Source organism: Rhincodon typus, chromosome 41, assembly GCF_021869965.1.
Source record: "Rhincodon typus isolate 14 chromosome 41, sRhiTyp1.1, whole genome shotgun sequence".
Lineage (NCBI taxonomy): Eukaryota > Metazoa > Chordata > Chondrichthyes > Orectolobiformes > Rhincodontidae > Rhincodon > Rhincodon typus.
In genome coordinates, this window is record NC_063372.1 from 5,642,912 (window position 1) to 5,664,091 (window position 21,180).

General features: G+C 40.8%; 1 protein-coding gene across 6 annotated transcripts in view; it reads left to right on the forward strand.

Annotated features, from left to right (window-relative positions):
• The window catches only part of LOC109925562 (spermatogenesis-associated serine-rich protein 2-like), a 107,322-nt gene that overhangs the window by 48,724 nt on the left and 37,418 nt on the right, over positions 1–21,180 (forward strand). For 5 of the 6 annotated variants that reach the window (XM_048618971.1, XM_048618970.1, XM_048618972.1 and 2 more), the window contains 4 exons: positions 1,321–1,429; positions 7,403–7,452; positions 13,706–13,964; positions 15,282–15,488. In XM_048618971.1, coding sequence (XP_048474928.1) covers positions 1,321–1,429; positions 7,403–7,452; positions 13,706–13,964; positions 15,282–15,488 — 625 coding nt within the window. The remainder of the gene's footprint in view (positions 1–1,320; positions 1,430–7,402; positions 7,453–13,705; positions 13,965–15,281; positions 15,489–21,180) is intronic. The other variant, XM_048618974.1, reaches the window with a different exon arrangement.

Genomic DNA, 21,180 nt, shown 5'->3' on the forward strand with positions numbered 1-21,180 from the left:
AACCTGCACATCTTTGGACTGTGGGAGGAAGCTAGAGCACCCAGAGCAAATCCACACAGACACAGGGAGAACAGACTCCATATAGACAGTCACCAGAGGCTGGAATCGAACCCGGGTCCCTGGTGCAGTGAGGCAACAGTGCTAGCCACTGAGCCACCATGCTGCCCATTGTTGGTTCCCTCAACCACCTGCCACAGGTCCTGTCTAGCAGTTATTTCCTTTAGGATCTGACCAGCTTGATTTAGTAGTGCTATTGTCAAGCCACTCTTGATGGTGGACATTGAAATCCCCCACCCAGGGTATCTTTCATTTACTTGCCACTCTCAGTGCTTCCTCCAAGTGTTGTTCATCATGAAGGAGTACGGATTCATCAGCTGAGCGAGGATGGTATGTCAAAATTAGCTGGAGATTTCCTTACCCACGTTTAACCTGAAGCCATGAGACTTCATTGTATCTGGAGTCAATGTCGAGGACTCCCAGGATAACTCTCTTCCGACAGTATACTCTCTGCCGCCACCTCTGCGGAGTTTGTCCTGTCAGTGGGGCAGGACATTTCAAGACATGGATGGTAATTGCGGTGTCTGTGATATTGTCTGCAAAGTACATATGACTTTTGTATGACTATGTCAGGCTGTTGCTTGACTAGTCTGTGAGAAGAAGCCCCCAGATATTAGTCAGGAGGACTTTAAAGCATGAAAAGGGCTGTTTCTGCTGTTGTCTTTCTAGTGCCTGGGTCGATGTCCAGTGTTCCATCCAGTTTCATTTCTTCGTGGAGTCTTTGTCACCTTTGATACAACTGAGTGGCTTGCTCGGCCATTTTGGAGGGCATTTGAGAGTCACATCACATTGCTGTGAATCTGGAGTCACACGTAAGCCTGACCAGGCAAGGATGGCAGATTTCTTTCCAAGAAAGACATTAATGAACTAGATCAGTTTTTCTGACAATCGACAATGGTTTCATGACCATCATTAGATTCTTAGTTCCAAATTTTTGTTTTAACTGAATTCAAATTCCACCATTTGCCATGGTGGATTTTGAGACCAGGTCAGAATGTGAGTTCTGGATCAGTTGCCTTGCAACAATTCCACTAGGCCATTGCCCCCCTTGTTTCCAATTTCCATACTAGAACTAGACTTTATATGCTTTATGTAAATTGCTAATTGCAAAGTTCAGGGATATCATTGCAATTCAATAGAATTTTCAGCATATGATAGCCTTTTTCTCCTTTTTAGCTCTTCTATTTAGACTACTCAAAGTATAACTGTGTCTTAGATCATCTTTTGATATTACCTTTGATATTTGCACTTTTTTCTTTGCAGATTAGTGCTGTCCGTGCAATAGTTCCTAACAGAAGTAATAATGAGATAATTCTAGTGTTGCAACACTATGACAACTGTGTCGACAAAGCAGTACAGGCTTTTATGGAAGGTAAGACTTTTTGCTTTGTTTTATAACTTTTTATCCCCCTCATTCTTGACACTGTACATACAGCTAAATTCAACTAATTTGCAAATACATGTAGCAGCAATTTTCAAATAATGGCCTTTGAAATTAAGGGTACAGAGATCAGGAGCCTTTAGACCCATGGTCGAGAAAACCAACAATGCAAGCTCATGTGATGAGCAGTATGGTTAGCCTTTTCCATAAGAAACATGTTTACAACGATTCAGTAAGTCTGGCTCGATAATGCTACACAGTTTGCAATTTCTTTCTTAATTAAACTCTTGGTATAACTTTCATGTCTGTGTACTACATAAAATGTGCCCCATAAACCAACTTCTTGGACTGCATTACAAGTTTCAGTTGCTGGAGTGCTGTTTTATAATTCTGTCTCTCTTTTCTTTTCTGCTAGAAAACAACATTCTGAAATATGAACCAGACCATGGTTCAAGCAAATAAAGACCTACATTTTGTCAAGGCATTACCAGTTGCATTTTGAACAGTAGTCTTTCTTTTATCAATATCTTTATGATGGGGCATATGCAAAATTAAAATGGACTTTGTCCCACAGTATGCTGTTCTTAAACTTTGACTACACTCAAAATGAAGGGTACTTGATAGGTGTGTTTTCCATCAGACAATTCCTGGCCTCTTTTGAATTCAGCTACTTATTTGTTCCAACATTCCCTTGTAAACTGCACAAATTTGTCAATGTTCACATTCCAGTCGTTTTAAAAACAAAGTTTCCCATTGGATTTTCTCAATATATACTGAGTTCAGTGTTTCACAGCTACCAGTTATTGCAAGAATTTAGCTGATCCTCTGCACAAATCTTCACAGTAAAAGATTAACTGCTGTTGTGCTATTTCAGGATTCATCCACCAGAATATTTGCTGGTGGACTCCCAGACTGCTTTCTGAAGAGGAATTCCTATATGTTGTGTGTAACTTTTCATTTCTTCAGCCATTTCCAAAAAAGTACCTTGCCTCAGGCTTGAAATAGACCCAAGAAGAGAGATGAAAACATTGAATGTGGATCATAGTAATATGCAAAGTTTTATCTGAGCAATGTAGGCTATGGCGAGATTTATGGCAGAATCAAATGAGAAGTCCACTGAGGCCTATCTCAGTGTCAAGAACATCTTGCTCCATCTTTTAGTTATTTTAAATTGTTCAGATGTTCAGGTACACCTCTGGATCAGGTGGGGCTTGAACCTGGACCTTCTGGCTCAGAGATAGGGGCACGAGCACTGCACCACAAGAGCCCCTCACTCCACCTTTTCTGCTTTTGCCCAGCAGGCAAGTTTCTTGTTAGGCAGTGGCAAGTTGCCAATTAAGAGAGATTATTGCTTGTTAAATGCCTTGTTAATGGTCTAGTTCACCTCATTACTATTCAGTTTTCTATCTTGCCAAATGCAGGAAACAAGCTAAATGTCAAGAAAAATTGATGAGGAAGTTGGAGCAGGTACGTGGCAAATTTTGCTTACTGCTTGCTGCAAAGGTCTTAGTGTTGCATTGAACCAAGCAACAACTTAAGGCACCTTCCATGGGCATCAGCCACCTGTATCGTAAGCATTGGCATCCAGCATTTGCCAACCCCTCAAGACCATCGCGACACCTCTCATATACTTGCAAGCCACTCAGGAAGCACAGACTGGCAATCAGGCACATCAGCGACTAGGATTAAAAGGCTGCAGCAAGGACACAGCGTATGCACAGACAGGAATTGGACCAGGCTGCTTCTCAGAGCTGCTCACTTGCTCTGTTAGCACTCACTCATTCAATGCCTGCCTGCATATTCTCAGCATCTATGCCTTACCTGTTAACACATTTGTGCTGCGGCCAGAGCCCAATAGTGCTCAGTATTGCCATACTGATGTACTCTTTAATGTGCACACACATGCTTCTTGTCAGCAGGGATCTGTCCAGGACAGGGAGAACACCATGGTAAATGACACACCAAGACGTTAATCTGACACGTATAGTATGTGCATGCAGACCACATTTATTGAACCAAATGGTCATATTAGAAACTGGTGGGAGCTGGTCCTCAGTCCAGCCAAGGAGGAGGTCCTGTTTGTTAGGGGTCCTGATACCGTCAGTGACGGGCACAGTCCAGGGGCTTGGCCACGGTCAATCACCCAGGGCACGGTAGACTATGGGAGGGGGATCTTAATGATGGGTGAATTTAAAAAAGGCCAATTATGGCAAAAGGCAAACAATTATTTGTGCAGATTCCAAGGATACTGTGGGAGGCACGCACCATTGCTTCATCTGTCATGTAAGTTTAATGATGGTGTGTTCTAAACACAATAAAAGTTGAATGATGGATGTAGGTCTGGGATCACAAGGGCATCAGAGTATAGTCAGGACGGCATGTGCTGTGGCACCCTGTTGTGTTGTGCTCTGCAGGATTGGGGCAGGCAACAAGGTAATGTGATGGATGCTGAGAAATTGGGGGAATGAATACGTTCTTCCAAGGAAGAGGATGAGGCCATTGAGGAGGGGAAAGCTTTCCTCATCCATGACATAGCTCAGCTGCATTAGGCATTACAAGCCAGGTTGCAGTAGATGAGAGCTGGATAGAGCAGACCATTGTGGACTTGGACTTGTCATTAGTCACAATGACAATATTTGAATTGCACTGTGGGGTGAGCATCTGCCTTTGTTCGTTTTGTTTGTGCTCCCTTTTGCTGCTGTGAATAAAATAAAATCATGTTTGGAATTGTCCAATGGCTTGCCTGTATGCAATGTTCCCTTGCTGGTCAATGAGAATGCAGGTCTATACTGGGATCTGGGGACAGAGTACTGGTCATTTAGGGATGGTGTTCAAATGGGAGATGGCATTTTAAATTGTAAAATGAGTGGCATGGTGGTTAAAATGTGACTAGGATGAGAGAATGGGAGATGTATTTGAGTCAGTTTTGGCATTGCTGGCCATATGTCATGAATAACATGGCTTTGTGGGTGCTATGCCAACTCGTTGCTAGTGAGGGGCAAAGCTAGTAAAGACACCTGGGATGCCAGCCTTTTGGCAGATATCCAGTGAGTGGCGGCACGGTGTCTCAGTGATTTGAGCTGCTGCCTCACAGCACCAGGGACCCAGGTTCGATTCCACCCTCGATTAACTGTCTGTGTGGAGTTTGCACGTTCTCCCCGTGTTTCCTCTGGGTGCTCTGGTTTCCTCCTACAGTCCAGAGATGTGCAGGTTAGATGGATTGGCCATGCTAAATTGCCCATAGTGTCCAGGGGTGTGCAAGCTAGGTGGGTTAGCCATGGGAAATGCAAGGTTGGGGTGATCTGAGTGGGATGCTCTTTGGAGCCTTGTGTGGATTTGATGCACCAAATGGCCTGCTTCCACACTGTAGGGATTTGATGAGTGGTGAGTTATGTGGTAAAATGGACTAGAATTGGACATGTGTAGGTGGTTTACAAAGTGAATTTGGTAAGGTACAGTGGGAAAACTCACTAGAATTTGTGGCAAAAAGCCATGCCAAAAAAACTCAATTAAACATGCACTTAGCCAAAATATGTAAGATTTAACCTTTAATTTTCAAATTGAGTTTCATACAGTTTCTTTGAAATTAATCTTTCCTGCCCTAAAGAAGTCAATAAAGACCAGCGCTGACAGTCTGACTTTGCGATTCCAAGTTGCCATCATCATTAGACTTTTTTAATGTCTTCAGTGATAAGGTGACATATCAAAGATTATTGGGGGAGGAAAACAAAACTTAAGGAACTATGTTGTAGGAGATGGCATGTTGATGTGGATAGATGATTGACTAACTAACAGGAAATAGTAAACATAAATGGGTGATTTTCAGCTTGGTAAGATGGAGTAAAAACAAAAAACAAAGTTGCTGGAAAAGCTCAGCAGGTCTGGCAGCATCTGTGAAGGAGAAAACAGAGTTAATGTTTCGGGTCCGGTGACCCTTCCTGGTAAGATGGAGTGATTGATATGCTAATGTGATCATTGAAGCCTGAATATTTTATAATATGTATAAATGACTTGGATGAAGGGGCAGAGGTATGGTTGTTAAATTTGCTAAAGACAAATAAGAATAAAAGGTAAGTTGTGACAAGGAAATAAAGATTAATCAGAGGGATATAAATAGGTTAAGTGAGTGGGCAAAGATGTGGCAAATGGAGTATAGTGCCGGAAAATGTGAAATTATCCATTGGGATCTGGGTGTCCTAGTGTATGAATTCTTTCTTCCCTTGGATTTTAGAATGGGCGGCACAGTGGCTCAGTGGTTAGCACTGCTGCCTCACAGCGCCAGGGACCTGAGTTTGATTCCACTCTCAGGTGACTGTCTGTGTGGAGTTTGCACATTCTCCCCGTGTCTGCGTGGATTTCCTCCAGGCGCTCCGGTTTCCTCCCACAGTCCAAAAATGTGCAGGCTAGGTGGATTGGCCATGCTAAATTGCTCGTAGTGTTCAGGGATGTGTAGATTAGGTGGGTTAGAGGGGAGTGGTCTGGGTGGGAAGCTCTGAGGGTCAGTGTGGACTTGTTGGGCTTGTTTCCACACTGTAGCAATTCTATGATCTATGTTAAAAGTTTAGTATGCAGGTACAGTAAGTAATTAGGAAAGCTAACAGACTCTTAATTTTCATTACAAGGGAATGGAATACAAAACTAGGGAGGTTATGTTTCAGTTGTTCAAGGCATTAAAGTGACTGCATCTGGAATACCATGTACAGTATTAATCGCCTTTTTTAAAAAAGGGATGTAAACGAGTTGGAAACTGTTCAGAGAACGTTTACGAAGCTCCTACTTGGAGTGAATGAGTTGTCTTGTGAGGAAAAGTTGGGCAAGTTAGGCTTGTATCTGCTGGACTTTGAAGAGTAAGAGGCGACTTGATTGAAACGCAAGATCATGGGGTTTCTTGATAAAGGTGGATGTCGAAAGGAAATTTCCGTCGTGGGAGAATCTAGAACTAAGGATCGCTGTTTGAAAATGAGGCGTGGCCCGTTTAAGACCAGTGATATGGAGATTATTTTTCTAAGGGGAGTCATGAGTCTTTCTACATCTCTTCTTCAATAGATTCTTGAACAATGGAGTGAAAGGTTATCAGGGAGAGGCAGGAGTGTGGACTATTGAAATCAGCCATATTCTTAATGAATGGCAGAGCAGGCTCGAGGCTCTGAGTGGCCTACTCCTATTCGTAATTTGTGCGTTCATATACATGCTCATATTAAGTGGTAATAGTTGATTAAAGGTGTTATGAGTTCTAAATATTGTACAAATAAAATTTTTTGATGTTTTCTCATACCTTTACAGGAGCAGTATCAGTTTTCAGCTCAATATTGTTGACTATTTTGGCATTATCTCCATTTCCTGTACTCATCATCTTTGGTCCAATCACCGCTATTGAGGATAGTTTTGTGTTGTAGATCCATGCCTAATAGAAACTGGATCAAGGCTGCCCAAATGCAGATAAGATCCCTGCAGCCAACAGAGGAGACTTTTTACTGGATTTGAATCTAGTTACCCACAGTGAAAGATCTAACTCACCCTTTCTCCGTTCCCCAACCTTCTCTAAAGGTTATTATTCCAGCAAGTTGGAGATTTTAGTTACAGATTTAGCTAATTTAAAGAAATAGCAATAACATTTCAGCTTTCAAAAGAAAATAAACGTCACTATCTTTCTGGTACTCACTGTGAGTATTGCATTGTTTTATTTGGGTAAAATGCATTATGTAGCGCTGCATTATTTACAAATGCATGCTTATGAAGAATGTAAATCCTACTCGTTTATCTTTAATTTGCCAATCTTGTAAACGCTGATTTGTTGCAAAAAGCTGCTATCTGTCACAAGTGGAATGTCGACTCAACTTTAAAATTTCTGTCTGGATTTTATTGACATTTGGCAAGCATTGTGTGTCAGTCTCCGCAACATTTCGTATGTGTTTTCAATAATCTTTGCAATCTTTCTTCATCACCATTTTTTTTTTAATGAAGGTTATGCAACTGAGGTTCTCAAGGAATGGAGTGTCACAGGAAAGAAGAAGGTAAGGGTCATGCCACATTCAGGACAAAGGAGGCCATTCAGCTCTCAAGCTTACTCTGCCATTCAGTTAGATCATGAGAGCTCTGTAACTCAAGCCACTTGTTGTGAAACTTGAATCAGAGTCCATTCATTTATTGCCACACTCAGTTTCCTACCTACCTCCCAACAAATTTCCAATCATCTTTAGTCTCCCTAATTTGAAAATTCGTGAGCAATGGTTGAAACATTTAGATGGGCATTCAAGTAAAATGTTTACAAAGACCTTTTAGCTATTAGCGGAAGAAAATAAATTCAGTTAAAGTCATACCGTCCCTCAAAAGGATTGCGTGGGCCAGTGATGCCACCAACATTTCAGGATTGTGGACAACTTTGAGAAGAGTGACCAGTGACTTATGCAAAATCCCTGCAGAGCAAAATCCCGTCTTCATTCTGAAGACATCCTCCACTGTATTGTTACATTGCTGCTGTGCTAAAAGGGTAGATTCAAAACAGATTTAGCGACTTAAAACTGAGTATCCATGAGTCACAGGACCAGCAGATCAGATCAAAGCCCTGCAGTCCTCCCACATTCCATCTCGCTGATGGAGGAGGCCAGCCTGAGAGTGCAAAAGACAAAAAAGGCTTGTAGCCATCTTTAGCCAGAATTATGGAGATGAGGCACTTTTCTTCTTTTGAAAGTTGAGAGTCTTTGAAGCTCTCTTCCTGAAAAGGTGGTTGAAATGATTGCTCAGAATCTGGTATCCCATCACTAAGTTATCCTTTATTTACTTGTGCACAGTACACTAGCTGTGGCCAGCCAGTTTGGAGTCAGTCCATTCCATGAAGGAGATTCTAGGCTCTTGTTTATGTTGGTCAACCAGGGCTTTCCTGATTGGAGTTGTTAATCGGTGCCAATCAAGAACCTTATTGTCAACAAGGTCAACCTGGTTCCAATCACTACAGTGGCGGAAGTAGCGTCCTTAAATATTTTAAGGCAGAGGTATATAGATTCTCGCTAAGCAAAGCGATAAAAGGTTATCAGGGGTAAGTGAGAATACAACTTTGAGATTACATGGATTCACCATGATCTTATTGAATGGTGGAGCAGACTTGAAAGGCCAAAATGTCTACTCTTGCAACAAATTGTCTACTCTTGCAACAAATTGTATTTTCATATGTATCTGCATTGTCCTGCACGCTCCAGCATCATGAATGCCAGACTTCAGTTTGTTCTACGTGATATCAAGAAACAGCTGAAGGCATAGGATAAGATAAAGGCAATAGGCCCTGACAACATTCCAGCAAATGTTCCAATGACTTCTGCTCCAGAACTAACCATGTCCCTAATCAAGATGTTTTCAGTTGAGTTGCAACATCATCTACCCAAAAAAGTGGAATATTGCCCAGGTATGTCCTGTTCATAAAAAGCAGGACACATCCAATCCAGCCAATCACTGCACTATCAGTGTTCTCTCGATCATCAGCAAAGTGATGGAGGGTACCTTCAGGTGGCACTTCCTCAGCAATATTGTGCTCACCAGTGCACAGGTTGGATTCGACTGGTTTTTCTTTTGAAATCATTACAGCCTTGATCCAAATTTGGATAAAAGCACTAAATCTAGAGGTAGGTTGAGAGTGACTGCCCTTGATACCAAAGGAGCATTTAACTGAGTTTGGCATCAAGGAGCCCTAATAAAGTGGGAACCACAGGGAATCAAGGGGTTTGGGGAGTTCCCCACTGGTTGGAGTCAGACCTAGTACAAATGAAGATGCTTGTTGGAAACTATATATCTTGGCTCTGTGACATCTCTGCAGGAATTCTTCAGGTAGATGTTTTCTAATCAATCTGTTCAGAGATGTTATTGTGCACCTTTGGAGCAGGTGGGACTTGAATCTGGGCCTCTGGGCGCAGAGACAGGGACATTGCCACTGTGCCACAAGGGCCGTCTGGTTTCATGGGAGATATTTTCCTAATCAACCTGTTGAGAGATGATGTAACACACCTCTAGAGTGGTCTCCTAGCTCAGAGGTGGGGACACTACCACTGTGCCATGTGAACCTGGGTAGTTCCTTTCAATTTTTTTAAACCTATTTTTCTAATTAACCTGTTCAGAGGTGTTATTACACACACCTCTGGAGCAGGTGGGACTTGAGTCCAGGGATAGGGACACTGGCACTACACCTCAAGAGTCCTGGGTAGTTCCTTTGGATAATGTTCTAGGCCTAACTATGTTCAGCTGCTTCATCAATGACCTTTTCTCCATTATAAAGTCAGTAGTAGGGATGATTGCAGAGTATTCAGTTCCCTTTACAGTTCCTTAGATACTGAAGCACTCTGTGTCTAAGTGCAGCAAGACCCTGCACAGTGTCCAGCCTTGGAGTGATATGTGGCATGTAACATTCTTGCCTTACAAGTGCCACGACATAACCATCTCCAGCAAGAATGACAAATTATCTCACAATGATATTCTGTAGTACTACCGATGTCATGTCTCTCCTCCCTTTTCTCTTTCTCCCTTCTCGCTCTCTCTCTCTCGCGCGCGCGTTCTCTCTCCCTTTGCACTCTTTCTCACTGGAAGGTGAACTGGGCCAGCCATATATATGCTACCATCCACAAGGCCCAAATCAGGAGTGTGACAAAATACATTTTCCAAGATGAGTGCTGCTCCAACAGCATTCAAGAAACTCAACACTATCCAGGTCAAAGTATCCCACTTCATCAACTCCTCATCCACCATCTTAAGCATTTCTATTTCAGAAATGAGGAAGAGAGAAAATTGGGACTACAGACCTGTTAATATCAATCACAGAAAAAAATGATAGAATCTAAAACATTGGATGTGATAACAGGACACTTAGGAAATAATGATAGGATTGGATAGCGGCAACGTGAGTTTATAAAATGGAAATCATGTTTAACAAACCTGGAGTTTTTGAGGATGTAACTAACTGAATGGATAGCAGGAAGCCAGTAGATATGACATTTTTGAATTTTCAGAAAGCTTTTGATAATATTCCACACAGGAGGTTAATTAACAAAATCACATGGGATTGGAGTAATACACTGGCATGAATTGAGGATTTGTTAATGGGAAGAAAGCAGTAGGAATATATGAGTCATTTTCACGTTCACAGAATGTGGCTGGTGGAGTCCCTCAAAGAAGTACCCTGGGACCCCAGCTGTCCACAATTTATATTAATGATTTGAATATGGGGGCCATATGCAATATTTGTTGATGAGGCAAAACTGGGTGGAAGTGAGAGTTGTGACAAGAATGCAAAGCTATGTCGGAGGGATTTGGAGAGGTGAAGCGAGTGAGTCAGCTCACTTGGCTGGATGATTGGTGTGTGATGCAGAGTGACACCAACAGTGTAGGTTCAATTCCTGCCCCAGCTGTGGTTACCATGAAGGTCTCGCCTCCTCAACCTTGCCTCTTGCCTGAAGCATGGCAACCCTCCGGTTAAACCACCATCGGCTACCTCTGTAATGAGAGAGCAGCTTTATGGTCCTCTGGAGCTATGGTGACTTTTACTGGCATATTGTGTCCAGTTTTTCATCACCTTGTCTAAGGAAGCATTCACTTAGAGGGAGTGTGAAGGTTCACCAAAGTGATTCTTGCACTCAGAGGATCTTCCTATGAGGAAAGATTAAATATATTGAGCCTGCACACTCTGCTGTTTAGAACAGTGTGAAGTAATCTTGTTCAAACATTGTTCAAATATTAGAGATTGATAGGATAGGTGCAGGAAGGGAAACAGTCTCTGAAAAAAGGATAGGCCACTTCTGACAGAGGGTGAGGAATTTCCTTACTCAGACAGTGTTGAATCTTTGGAATTCTCTGCTCCAAAGGGCTGTGGAAGCTCAGGTGTTGAGTGTGTTCAAGACTGAAATTGGTAGATTTCTGCATATTAAAATCAACAGATACTGGCATGGTATAGGAGAGTAGTATTGAAGTAGAAGATGAACGACAATCTCATTAACTGACAGAATGGGATTGAAAGATTGAAAGACTCCTGCTCCTGATTTTTTATGTTCCAATGTTCACCCACTCCAATGCCAGCTTTACATTCCACTTCAAGTTTTACATCTTCGTAAGTATGACTCACTGTTCCAAGGGCTTTTGTGACACACTGGTAGAGCCCTATCTCTGAAAGAGGAGGCCTGGCTTCAGGACCCACCTTCTCCAGAGGTGTATTATAACATTTCTTTCGTAGTTAGGAAATATCTATATCACTCTTCCTTCATGGTTGCTGGATCAAAATCCTGGAGCTCCTTCCCAGGCAGCACTGTGGATATGCTTTCACCATTCAGACTTAAGCAATTCAGGAAGATCTTACCATCACTTGCTTGTGAGTGGAAAGGGATGGACGATTAATTTTGAAAAGAATGCTACTGGATTGTCAGAAGTGGCTTGGTAAACAATTTTAATCCTTTCATTGTTAAGAATGCTAGGAATTTCCATTCCATTAATGGGCTGTGCCTGTTTGATGTTAACCAATCTCTTCTCAAAGGAGCTTATGACAAGTGGTGCATCAAGGCCTCCACAATTTTAAATAAAAACAGACGTTGCTAGAAAAGTGCCGTAGGTCTGGCAGCATCTGTGAAGAGAAACCAGAGTTAACGTTTCGGGTCTGGTGATCCCTCCCCTCCCACAATTTTATTCTTGTGATTCTAAAGCAAATCAGTTTGATAGATACAAATATTACCCAAGCTTATACAATCTGATCAGTATGGTTAAATTAAAATACATGTAAGTTTCATTTACCCGCACAAGTGTATTTTTGTACATATGCTAATTCTCTTAAAAAAATATAGATCCCAGTTTAATTTGGGAGGAGGCTTTGTGCTGTGGACTTGGAGAAATTAGATACTGGATTGAGTCCATGCAGGTTTGTTTGTTTGTTTAAATAGGACCTTCGAGCTAGCTAGAGCAAAGAGTCTTTATTTCCATTCTTGTGCACTAGATTCAAGTATGGGCCTTGAAAGATGAAAGGGTAGTATGCTAATCCACCATAGCACTTTGTTTCATCACCCTCACCTGGCACCCTAGGGATTACTTTTCATCTTTTACCACTAACCTCATGTTTGTTCATGTCATCACCTGGTACTGTTCACAAATAAGCGTGGCTTTTCTTTGTTGTTCTTTTTTTCTAAAAATGTACTTTATTCATAAAATGTGTAAAGGTACGTAACTGTATAAAGTTGACATTACATAAAATGCATAATAAATCAGTTTCTTTAAGTATACTATGTGACACCTTGAGGTGCATTTCATCTACTGGTAAATTGTTAATGGATAGTCAAGCCACTTGCTCCAAAGCTTTCTCCAGCCAGCTTCTCCATGGCAGTCTGTGGATGTGTTGACCTGATGTGTCTCTTCTGCAACAGCCTAGTTGGAATTGAATGTTTGTCCTTTAAGAAGCGGTAGCTAGAAACCCATATTTCTCAAATTTCCGTCAGAAGACAGTTGCTGAAAAGTCCACACACACCTGCTTTCAGTTGCTTTGCACATTGTAGGGAAATTGTTTTCAGTTGAATCTGGCCCTTAGCTACTGTAAATCTACATTGTACATCTTGCACTGCATTAACTGCTGAGTGAGATGTGAATGTTAGTGCTCTACTGTGTATTAAGTTCCAGCACTGATTTGAGCATTTAAATCTAACAGAATTAGTAAAGAGCTGTCACCTTTTGACGTTGAGGTTCATATCCAGCAAAGACAACGTTTTTTTTGTCCATCTGAAGGAATTTAATTGGTGTTCAGATGTCCGATTAAAGGGGTGTGTTCTGCAAAGTGATCAGTTCGCATGACACAGACATCTGTAGCACAATCTTCCTCTAAGCTGAACAGTCATTTAACAACAGTATGGAATGGTAATGTTGCAAATGAGATTAACCTTTTCAAGACTGTTTTGAGATTAGTGTGTTGGTATACGTAGAGGTGTAGGTTAAGGCTGTGTGATTGATCTCGTCTTGCATCTGCCCCCTATACAACCAAGAAACATTTGAAGTAACTCAGCAGGTCTGAGTTTCTCCAGCAATTTCTGCTTTTGTTTCAGATTTCCAGCATCTGCAGTTCTTTGTTTTTCTTTAAACATTTGAAGTATCTCAATAAAGAAAAACCAATTCTTGAAACATACAACAAAATAAGCCTTCATGAAAGCTGGTGTTTACCTGCTTGCTACAGGGAGTGATGACTTTGGAAGAAAATAAAAATCATTATTTGAAATCATTTAAAGCAAACATTTATGCATCTGTTTGTTTAAAAACACATAGAACAAAAAGAAGAAGATTAAACAAAAGCCAGAAGTAAAAGCAGAACCAGAGCAACTGCAGTCTAGCAAATGTGCTGCCAATTCTGGTGAACTGTCGACAACTTCTTGGGAGAAGGACGAAGTAAACAGTTATCACATCAATGGATCTGTAAATGATGAATCAGTGGATTCTCTTAGTGAACAGTTAGATGCCCTTTCCGTGGATGCCCAAGAGCTGGAAGATTCTGAATTGATGACTCCTGATATCGATAGTATAATGGGTAAGTGTATCTAAATTTAGTTCCAATCGATTTTAAAAATCTTTGAATACTCATTTTCTATTTTTTAACATTTGCACATACTCTCCCAAATAATTGTAAAAATCTGGATTTGTGTTTAGGAATGGGATGACTTGGTCCTGTAATCCAGTCCAAAGTGGAAGATCTGTTCCATATTTTGTAAACTTGGCTACATACGACACTTAAATTTGTTAATCATAACACACACATTGTCTTCAGTACTTCAGTCATCTGAGCATCACAACTCAGAAAACAGCAATTTTATTAGTTCTCTGTGTTACATGGTAATAGTATGGTAACAGTTGGTTTGATTTCCATGGAGTTAATGCAGTGAAGAAACTTGGATAATAACAAATTACATCATAGGACCTCAAAGTAACTTGTGAATTTCATCTTGGTCTTTACATTTAGTGTATGCTATTATAGTTTAATTCCAAATGTTCTGCTATCAAAACATAATATTCTGGTACTAGCTTTGTGATTATTATTGATTTTCAAGTCCTCTATTATTAATTTTACTTGAATATTATACTAATTTAAAGCTCCTAATAGTCTCATGACAGAACAATATATAAATCAAAAATGGACATTTTTTGAATGCTTATGCACGTGCAATATAACGAGAACGAATGTTGTCAGTGAATTTAAAGTATTCATCAATCTTGAGGTCTTGCCAGCGTTTATAACTACTTGAATTTTGCTTGTTTTTTTTTCATAGCCCCTTGGATGAATTATCACCATATAACTCATTGCCAGCCATCTATTATCCAATTTGTTGCAGTATATTGTATGTTACAGCTAAATATTTTTGCCAATACTGTATATAAATGTAAGATGCCTGAATATGTTGTCTGCTTAGACTTCAGATTGTTGCCACATCAGAATTTTCTCCTTTTTCTATAAAGAACAAATGCTTATTAGTAAACCACAATTGTAAAGATTTGAGTTACTTTTGGGCTAAAATTCATTTTAGCTACTTATTTTAAAAGAAGTTTTCTGTGAATTGTTGATGGGCTACTTCAAGTCCTGATATTTGCTTAACCTGTAGCTGAAGTCATGAAGTTTTCCTTTTTGAATTTTCTGAGCTTTAGACCCAAATAAAATGCTGAGACAATATTGGACATCTGAACACCTCATGTTATCCTGAAACTAAAATTATTTGACTTCGGAAAATGCTGAGACGATATTGGACATCTGAACACCTCATGTTATCCTGAAACTAAAATTATTTGACTTGGGAAAATGTTGTGAGCGTTTACCGACAATATTCATTCTGACACTTAACCAATACTTTTTCAGAATCTGTAACAGAAGATGAAAAGTGTAAAGCAGAGTCAAAATTCCAACCCCGCCACTTCCATAGCTCTCATTCTACTAAAACATATCAACAAAAGAATACTGCAAAGTCTAGGTCACGAGCTCCTCCAGGATCACAAACCTCTACCTCCCTTTCCCTAGTCATGCCAGATGATGGTGGATTTATTTCATCTAAGAATAAAAAAATAGGTAAGGGGTATTTACAAAATGATTTCTGTATTTTAAAATACATTTTTTCCATGTTCAAGCATATAGACTGATTTGGGGGAAAGATATTTTACCCACCTCCACGCTCCAGTTTGATGTTGGGTGTGATATTACTTACATTAACTGTTGCCTGAGCAAAGTAGTGCAACAATACTAGGTAGTGAGATCATTTATCTAGAAATGCATACTATGTGGTACGTTTGCCCCAACCAGTCCATGTTGGTGTTTATGCTCCATTTGAGTTTCCTTCCATCTTTTCTCATTTAATACAATCATCATAGCTTTCGGTTCCTTTCTTGCTCATATGCTTAACTGACTTTCCCTGAAGCTTACCTGTGATATTTGCCTCAGCTACCTGCTGTGGTATTGAGTTTTTTTTTATTCTTGGGATTTGAACCCGGGTCCCCCAGAACATTACCTCGGTCTCTGGATTAATAGTTCACTAAAAATACCACTAGGTCATTGCCTCCCCTTCTTCCCACTTTCCAAGTGAAGAGGTTTCTTCTGAATTCCCTATTAGATTTCTTGGTGATTATTTTACGTTGATGGTCACTAGTTTTCCTCTTTCCCACAAGGAAACACTCTCTCTGTATCCATGTTTACATAATTTAAAAAAAAACTCTTAATAGGTCACCCATCAGCATTCTCTCTTCACGTTTTCATGAAGGGAGAAACCTTGCAGTTGTAGTACCATCCTTCTAAATCTAACTGCACCTGCTCCAGTTTAAAGTATAATTTCCTGGTCCCTTGCTCTTCGTCCATATTTTTCTCCATAGGGTAGAGGGTATTACTATTGACCTGGGAAACTGTGTATCATGTCTCATTGTCTGTCTGTAATTGGCCTGGAGAGGGCGGTGATGAGCTGCCACATTGAACCATTGCAATCCTTGAGGGTATAGGTATCCCACGGTGTTACCAAGAAGGGAGTTCCAGAATTTTGGTCCAGCAACAGTGAAGGAATGGTATTGTAGTTGTAAGTCAGGATGGTGTGTGGCTCAGAGGGGAACCTGCAGGTGGTGGTGTCCCCATTTATCTGCAGTCTGTGTCCTTTGTGGTATTGATCACATGTTGGAAGGTGCAATCGGAGGAGCCTTGAAGAGTTAATGGTCTTCAGTTAAATTGGTATGTATTAAAACTACCCAGGATGTGCGGCTCACAAACATATAAGTCATATCTGCTTAAGGGAAGGTATTTTATTGTTTAGTCTAATTTCAGATACACTCCCAGGTCTCTGCACATGGATTGAATAGGTTAAATATGGTCAAGAGAAGTTTGTATTTAATCAAGAGACTGTCTTAGTAATATTTGAACCTCAAGTATCTGATTGGGAATCTGCAAGTCAGAATCTAAATTCACATAAATTGAGTGTGCTGCAAGTTATGATTCCCCAGTTAAAATTGTGCGCTGTGGTTAACTGTCTAGTCATGTGTTAAATGCAAAACTCTTAAGTTTTCAGAGACAATGTGGAAAAGTTAAATGTTTCACATGTTTGGCTGTTTCAACTGTGACATTACCTTGTGAAAACCTTGCCTCAATTGTATAGTTGTATATGCCACATTGAGAGTACTGATTACAATTTTAGTCTCACTATTTAAGAAATAATGTAATTGCATTGGAAGAAGTGCAAAGAAGGCTCCTTTGACTGGTTTCTGAGACTGAGATTTCCTCATGCGACATGGTTCAACATGTATCCATTAGAATTTGGAAGATTAAGTGTTGATTTTATTGAAATATATAAGACCCTGAAGGGACTTGACAAGGTGGATATAGGGAGACTGTTTCTTCTTGAGGAGAGACTAAAACTAGCAAACATAGTTTAAGAATGAGGGGTCTCCCTTCTAAGAGGTGAGAATTTTATTTTTCATTTTAGATGTTTCTCCTTAAGGGCGGACTAGATCTGAGGAACACAGTTTTAAAAATATGGGATAATGCCTTTTAGGTAGTGATGAGAATTTTCTTTCTCTGAGGGTTGTTGGTCTGTCGAATTCTTCCCCAGAGAGCAGTGGAGGCTGGGCTCATTGAATATTTTTAAGGCTGAGGTAGATAGATTCTGAGTCACCAGAAAGTTGAAGGCTGTCAGGATAGACAGGAGAGTGGAGTTGAGACCACAATCAGATCAGCTATGATGCTATCAAATTCAAATGGAAGAGCAGGCTCAAAGGGTTAAGTGCTCTTAATTTGTACACAGGTATGTTCGTGATGTGCAAGAAATGGGTTAATCAACGAACTAAAAGTCTGCCAAGATCAAGTGTCTTACTGACATGCACATGACCTATTGCGTCAAAATGTGTAACTAATTGCTCAAGAAATTTAAGCTGCCTTCTAGCTTCATATACTTTGTAATGCCTGAAAAAAACATCGTAACTAAGATCCCCTATGGATACTAACTTGATCATGATGGTATCTGGGTGTATTTTGATACCATGCACTTTTCAGTTTTCAAAACACGATTTATTTGTGAATTGAATAGTTGTAAAGATTTGTCATCTCACAACAGCACACCATTTTTTGAGAATTCTACCCACAGAGTTTACATAGTTTTAATTTTATTTGTTCTAATTCTAAGAAAATGATTTTGCTGTAAATATCTATATGAGGTTTTCTTTAACTTAACCAGAATCTGTTCTGGGTTTAGTCTCCTTAAATGTTGGCAAATAGATCCCACCTGAAGTTGACGTTTGGTTGACATTGTGTAGCGTTCCTAACTCTGAAGAACTGTGCATGCTGTACAGGTTTCGTAGGGTGTGAAATTGCAGGACTTGCTTTTTAAAATCACTGGACCAGTAAGCTGCCAAGTAAAATTATTCAACTACTGTTATTACTGTTATGTGAGATCGTGGCTTAAGTGATGTGCTGGCAAAACATGCCTGTATGGATCCTATTTCTGTCATATACCCTAATTATACCTGAGGATTTTCATCATAGCCTAACTGCCACCTCCAGAGTTTTTCTGTCATAGAGAACTAAACAGTTCTGTAAAAAGACACGAACAAAAACTTCAATATCATAGGAAATAAAACAGTGAAGTTGTGATGAGTCAAATCTGGATAACCCAAAACTTTGGTTGTGTCAAAGTTGTCAACCATTCCCGACAGCAGAATAGGAAATCCAACAGAAAGATGCCCATGGTAGGAGAAGAACAAATTGGTAACTCTGGATAAGCCAAACTCTCTCAAGCCTGTCATGTGAATATGTGAAGCACGTGGCGTGGAGTTGGACCTTGCTGCAGCACTAAATCATGGGCAAGCCATCAGTCAACATCGGGATTTCTCTGTGAAACGATGATAAAGTTGAAGAAAACGTGCATTCAATACCATAAATAGGAAATTGTGAAGCAAAAAGTGGTCATCACAGAAGAGTCGAAGGTTCCACCATTGAATTTGTTAACCATTCTGAAGCACGAGGTGGAGATCTCAACAGCTTGACAAGCAGGCATCCTCTCCTGCAGGGAAGCGGATGGAAAATGGCCGTCTATCCCAATGTTGAAGAAGCTTTGCTATTGTCATTTAAAGCATTTGAGTAGTGAATGTTCTCATAGAGTCATACAGCGCGGAAACAGGCCCTTCGGTCCAACCAGTCCATGCAGAACATAATTGCAAACTAAACTAGTTCCACCTGCTTGCTCCTGGCCCATACCCCTACAAATCTTTCCTATTCATGTACCTATCCAAATGTATTTTTAAACGCTGCAATTGCACCCACATCCACCACTTCTTCAGGAAGTTCATTCCACACGTGAACCACCCTCTGTGTTAAAAAAAAAGTTGCCCCTCATGCCTTTTTTAAATCTCTCTCCTCTCGCCTTAGGAATGTGCCCCCAGTCTTGAAATCCCCCATTCTAGGGAAAAGACGCCTACAATTAACCCTATCTATACCCCTCATTATTGTATAAACCTATATAAAGTCACCTCTCAACCTCCTACACTCCAGTGAAAAATGTCCCAGCCTATCCAGCCTTTCTTTATAACTCAAACCTTCCATACCCGGCAACATCCTGGTAAAACTCTTCTGAACCCTCTCCAGCTTAATAAAAACCGTCCTATCACTGGGTGACTAGAACTGGACACAGTATTCCAGAAGGGGCCTCACCAATGTCCTGTACAACCTCAACATGACTTCCCAACTCCTGTACTCAAAGGACTCAGCAACGAAGGGAAGTGTGCCAAATACCTTTTTAACCATCCTGTCTATATGTGATGCAAACTTCAAGGAATTATGTACCTGCACCCCTTGGTCCCTCTGTTCTGCACCACTACCCAAGGCCATTCCATTAATTGTGTAAGCCCTACCCTTGTTTCTTGTACCAAAATGCAATACCTCTCATATATCCAGACTGAAGTCCTCTCCAACTCAATCCTGGAAAGAGGCTGGGCTACAAGGAGCTCCACTGCAACAATGGATTGCTGGACTGATTTGAAGACAAGACACAACAGGAACAACGAGGGTGCTGCAGTTCTCCTTTAGGTAGTCCCTTGAGTATGAAAATGACTTTCTCCCTCTCCAGAGTTGTGTTTCCTGAAGTGACTAGACCTTGGGATCTTTGTTGGATCTGTACACACCCCCAAAGATGGAGCAGAACGTGTTTGAAGAGGCGGGTGGTGTGTTTGCACTTGGCCTTTATTTGGGCCTGGCAGAGATGCATGAAATGATTGCCATCTTTGCAGCTGCTTCTGCAGTTTGGGAAATCCAGGCAAGAGATTCCTTCAAGTCAGTGGGGATGTTACTTTTTTTTTCAGGAAGTCTTTGGGGATGTCCTTGAAATGTTTCTCTGCCCTTCTGGTAACTACTTACTGTGACTAGGCTCAGTAGAGAACTTGTTTTAGGAATAATGTCTCGGGCATGTGAACAATGTGGCCTGCTCATCAAAGCTGATTGACAGTGCCTCAAAGCTGATGTTGGTTTGTGAGAAAATACTTTTGGAGTGCCTATCCTGCCAATAGATTTGCAGGATTTTGTGGTTGCTTCACTGGTGATAGTTCTCTGGGGATTTGAGATGTCATTTATTCATGCCAAAAGTGCTTCTCAGCCACATTGTGGTATTTCAGCAGGGGTTCCACTTCCACTGGAGGTCCTGTTGGTTCTCAGCTGAAACCATTTTCAACCTCATTGTGCTGCGCTGGTGGCAGGTAACATGATGGATGTGCGTGAACCCCGTGTTGACAAATTCTCAAAGACTTTTTCACAGGGTCGATAAAATGTCATGTATAGCGTGAGGATGCTATTCCTTGCACTTCTTGAATTTGTTGCACCAATGAAGATCACATCTGTGGTGTTTCTTAACAGGTGAAAATTGTTTTGCAACCCTAAAAGCAGTTCTTTGGTCACTGGGAGACTGTGGTTTAGGTTTAGGGGGTTCCATGCCATGATCTTACTTGGGGTGGAGACCAGGAAGACTTCCGTTTAGTTCCCTACAGTTCAACTTGATACCGTATTCAAGAAGGGAGACAATCACTGTGTCCCCGAGGTCCTCTGGTATGTACTCTTCCTCTCAGCTGCATCCCTGAAGAGTTCAAACATCCCCGTTAATTCATGGGTAAACCTAGCTTGTGACTGACCAAAATAGGGAAGGCTTTTTTAGGAAGGCACTAAACCCACCAAAAGACTTCAGGAACATTTCGGATGTGAAGTCGAGGGTCAGAGAGAGCACACTAGCATTCAAACAACCCAACTTCAA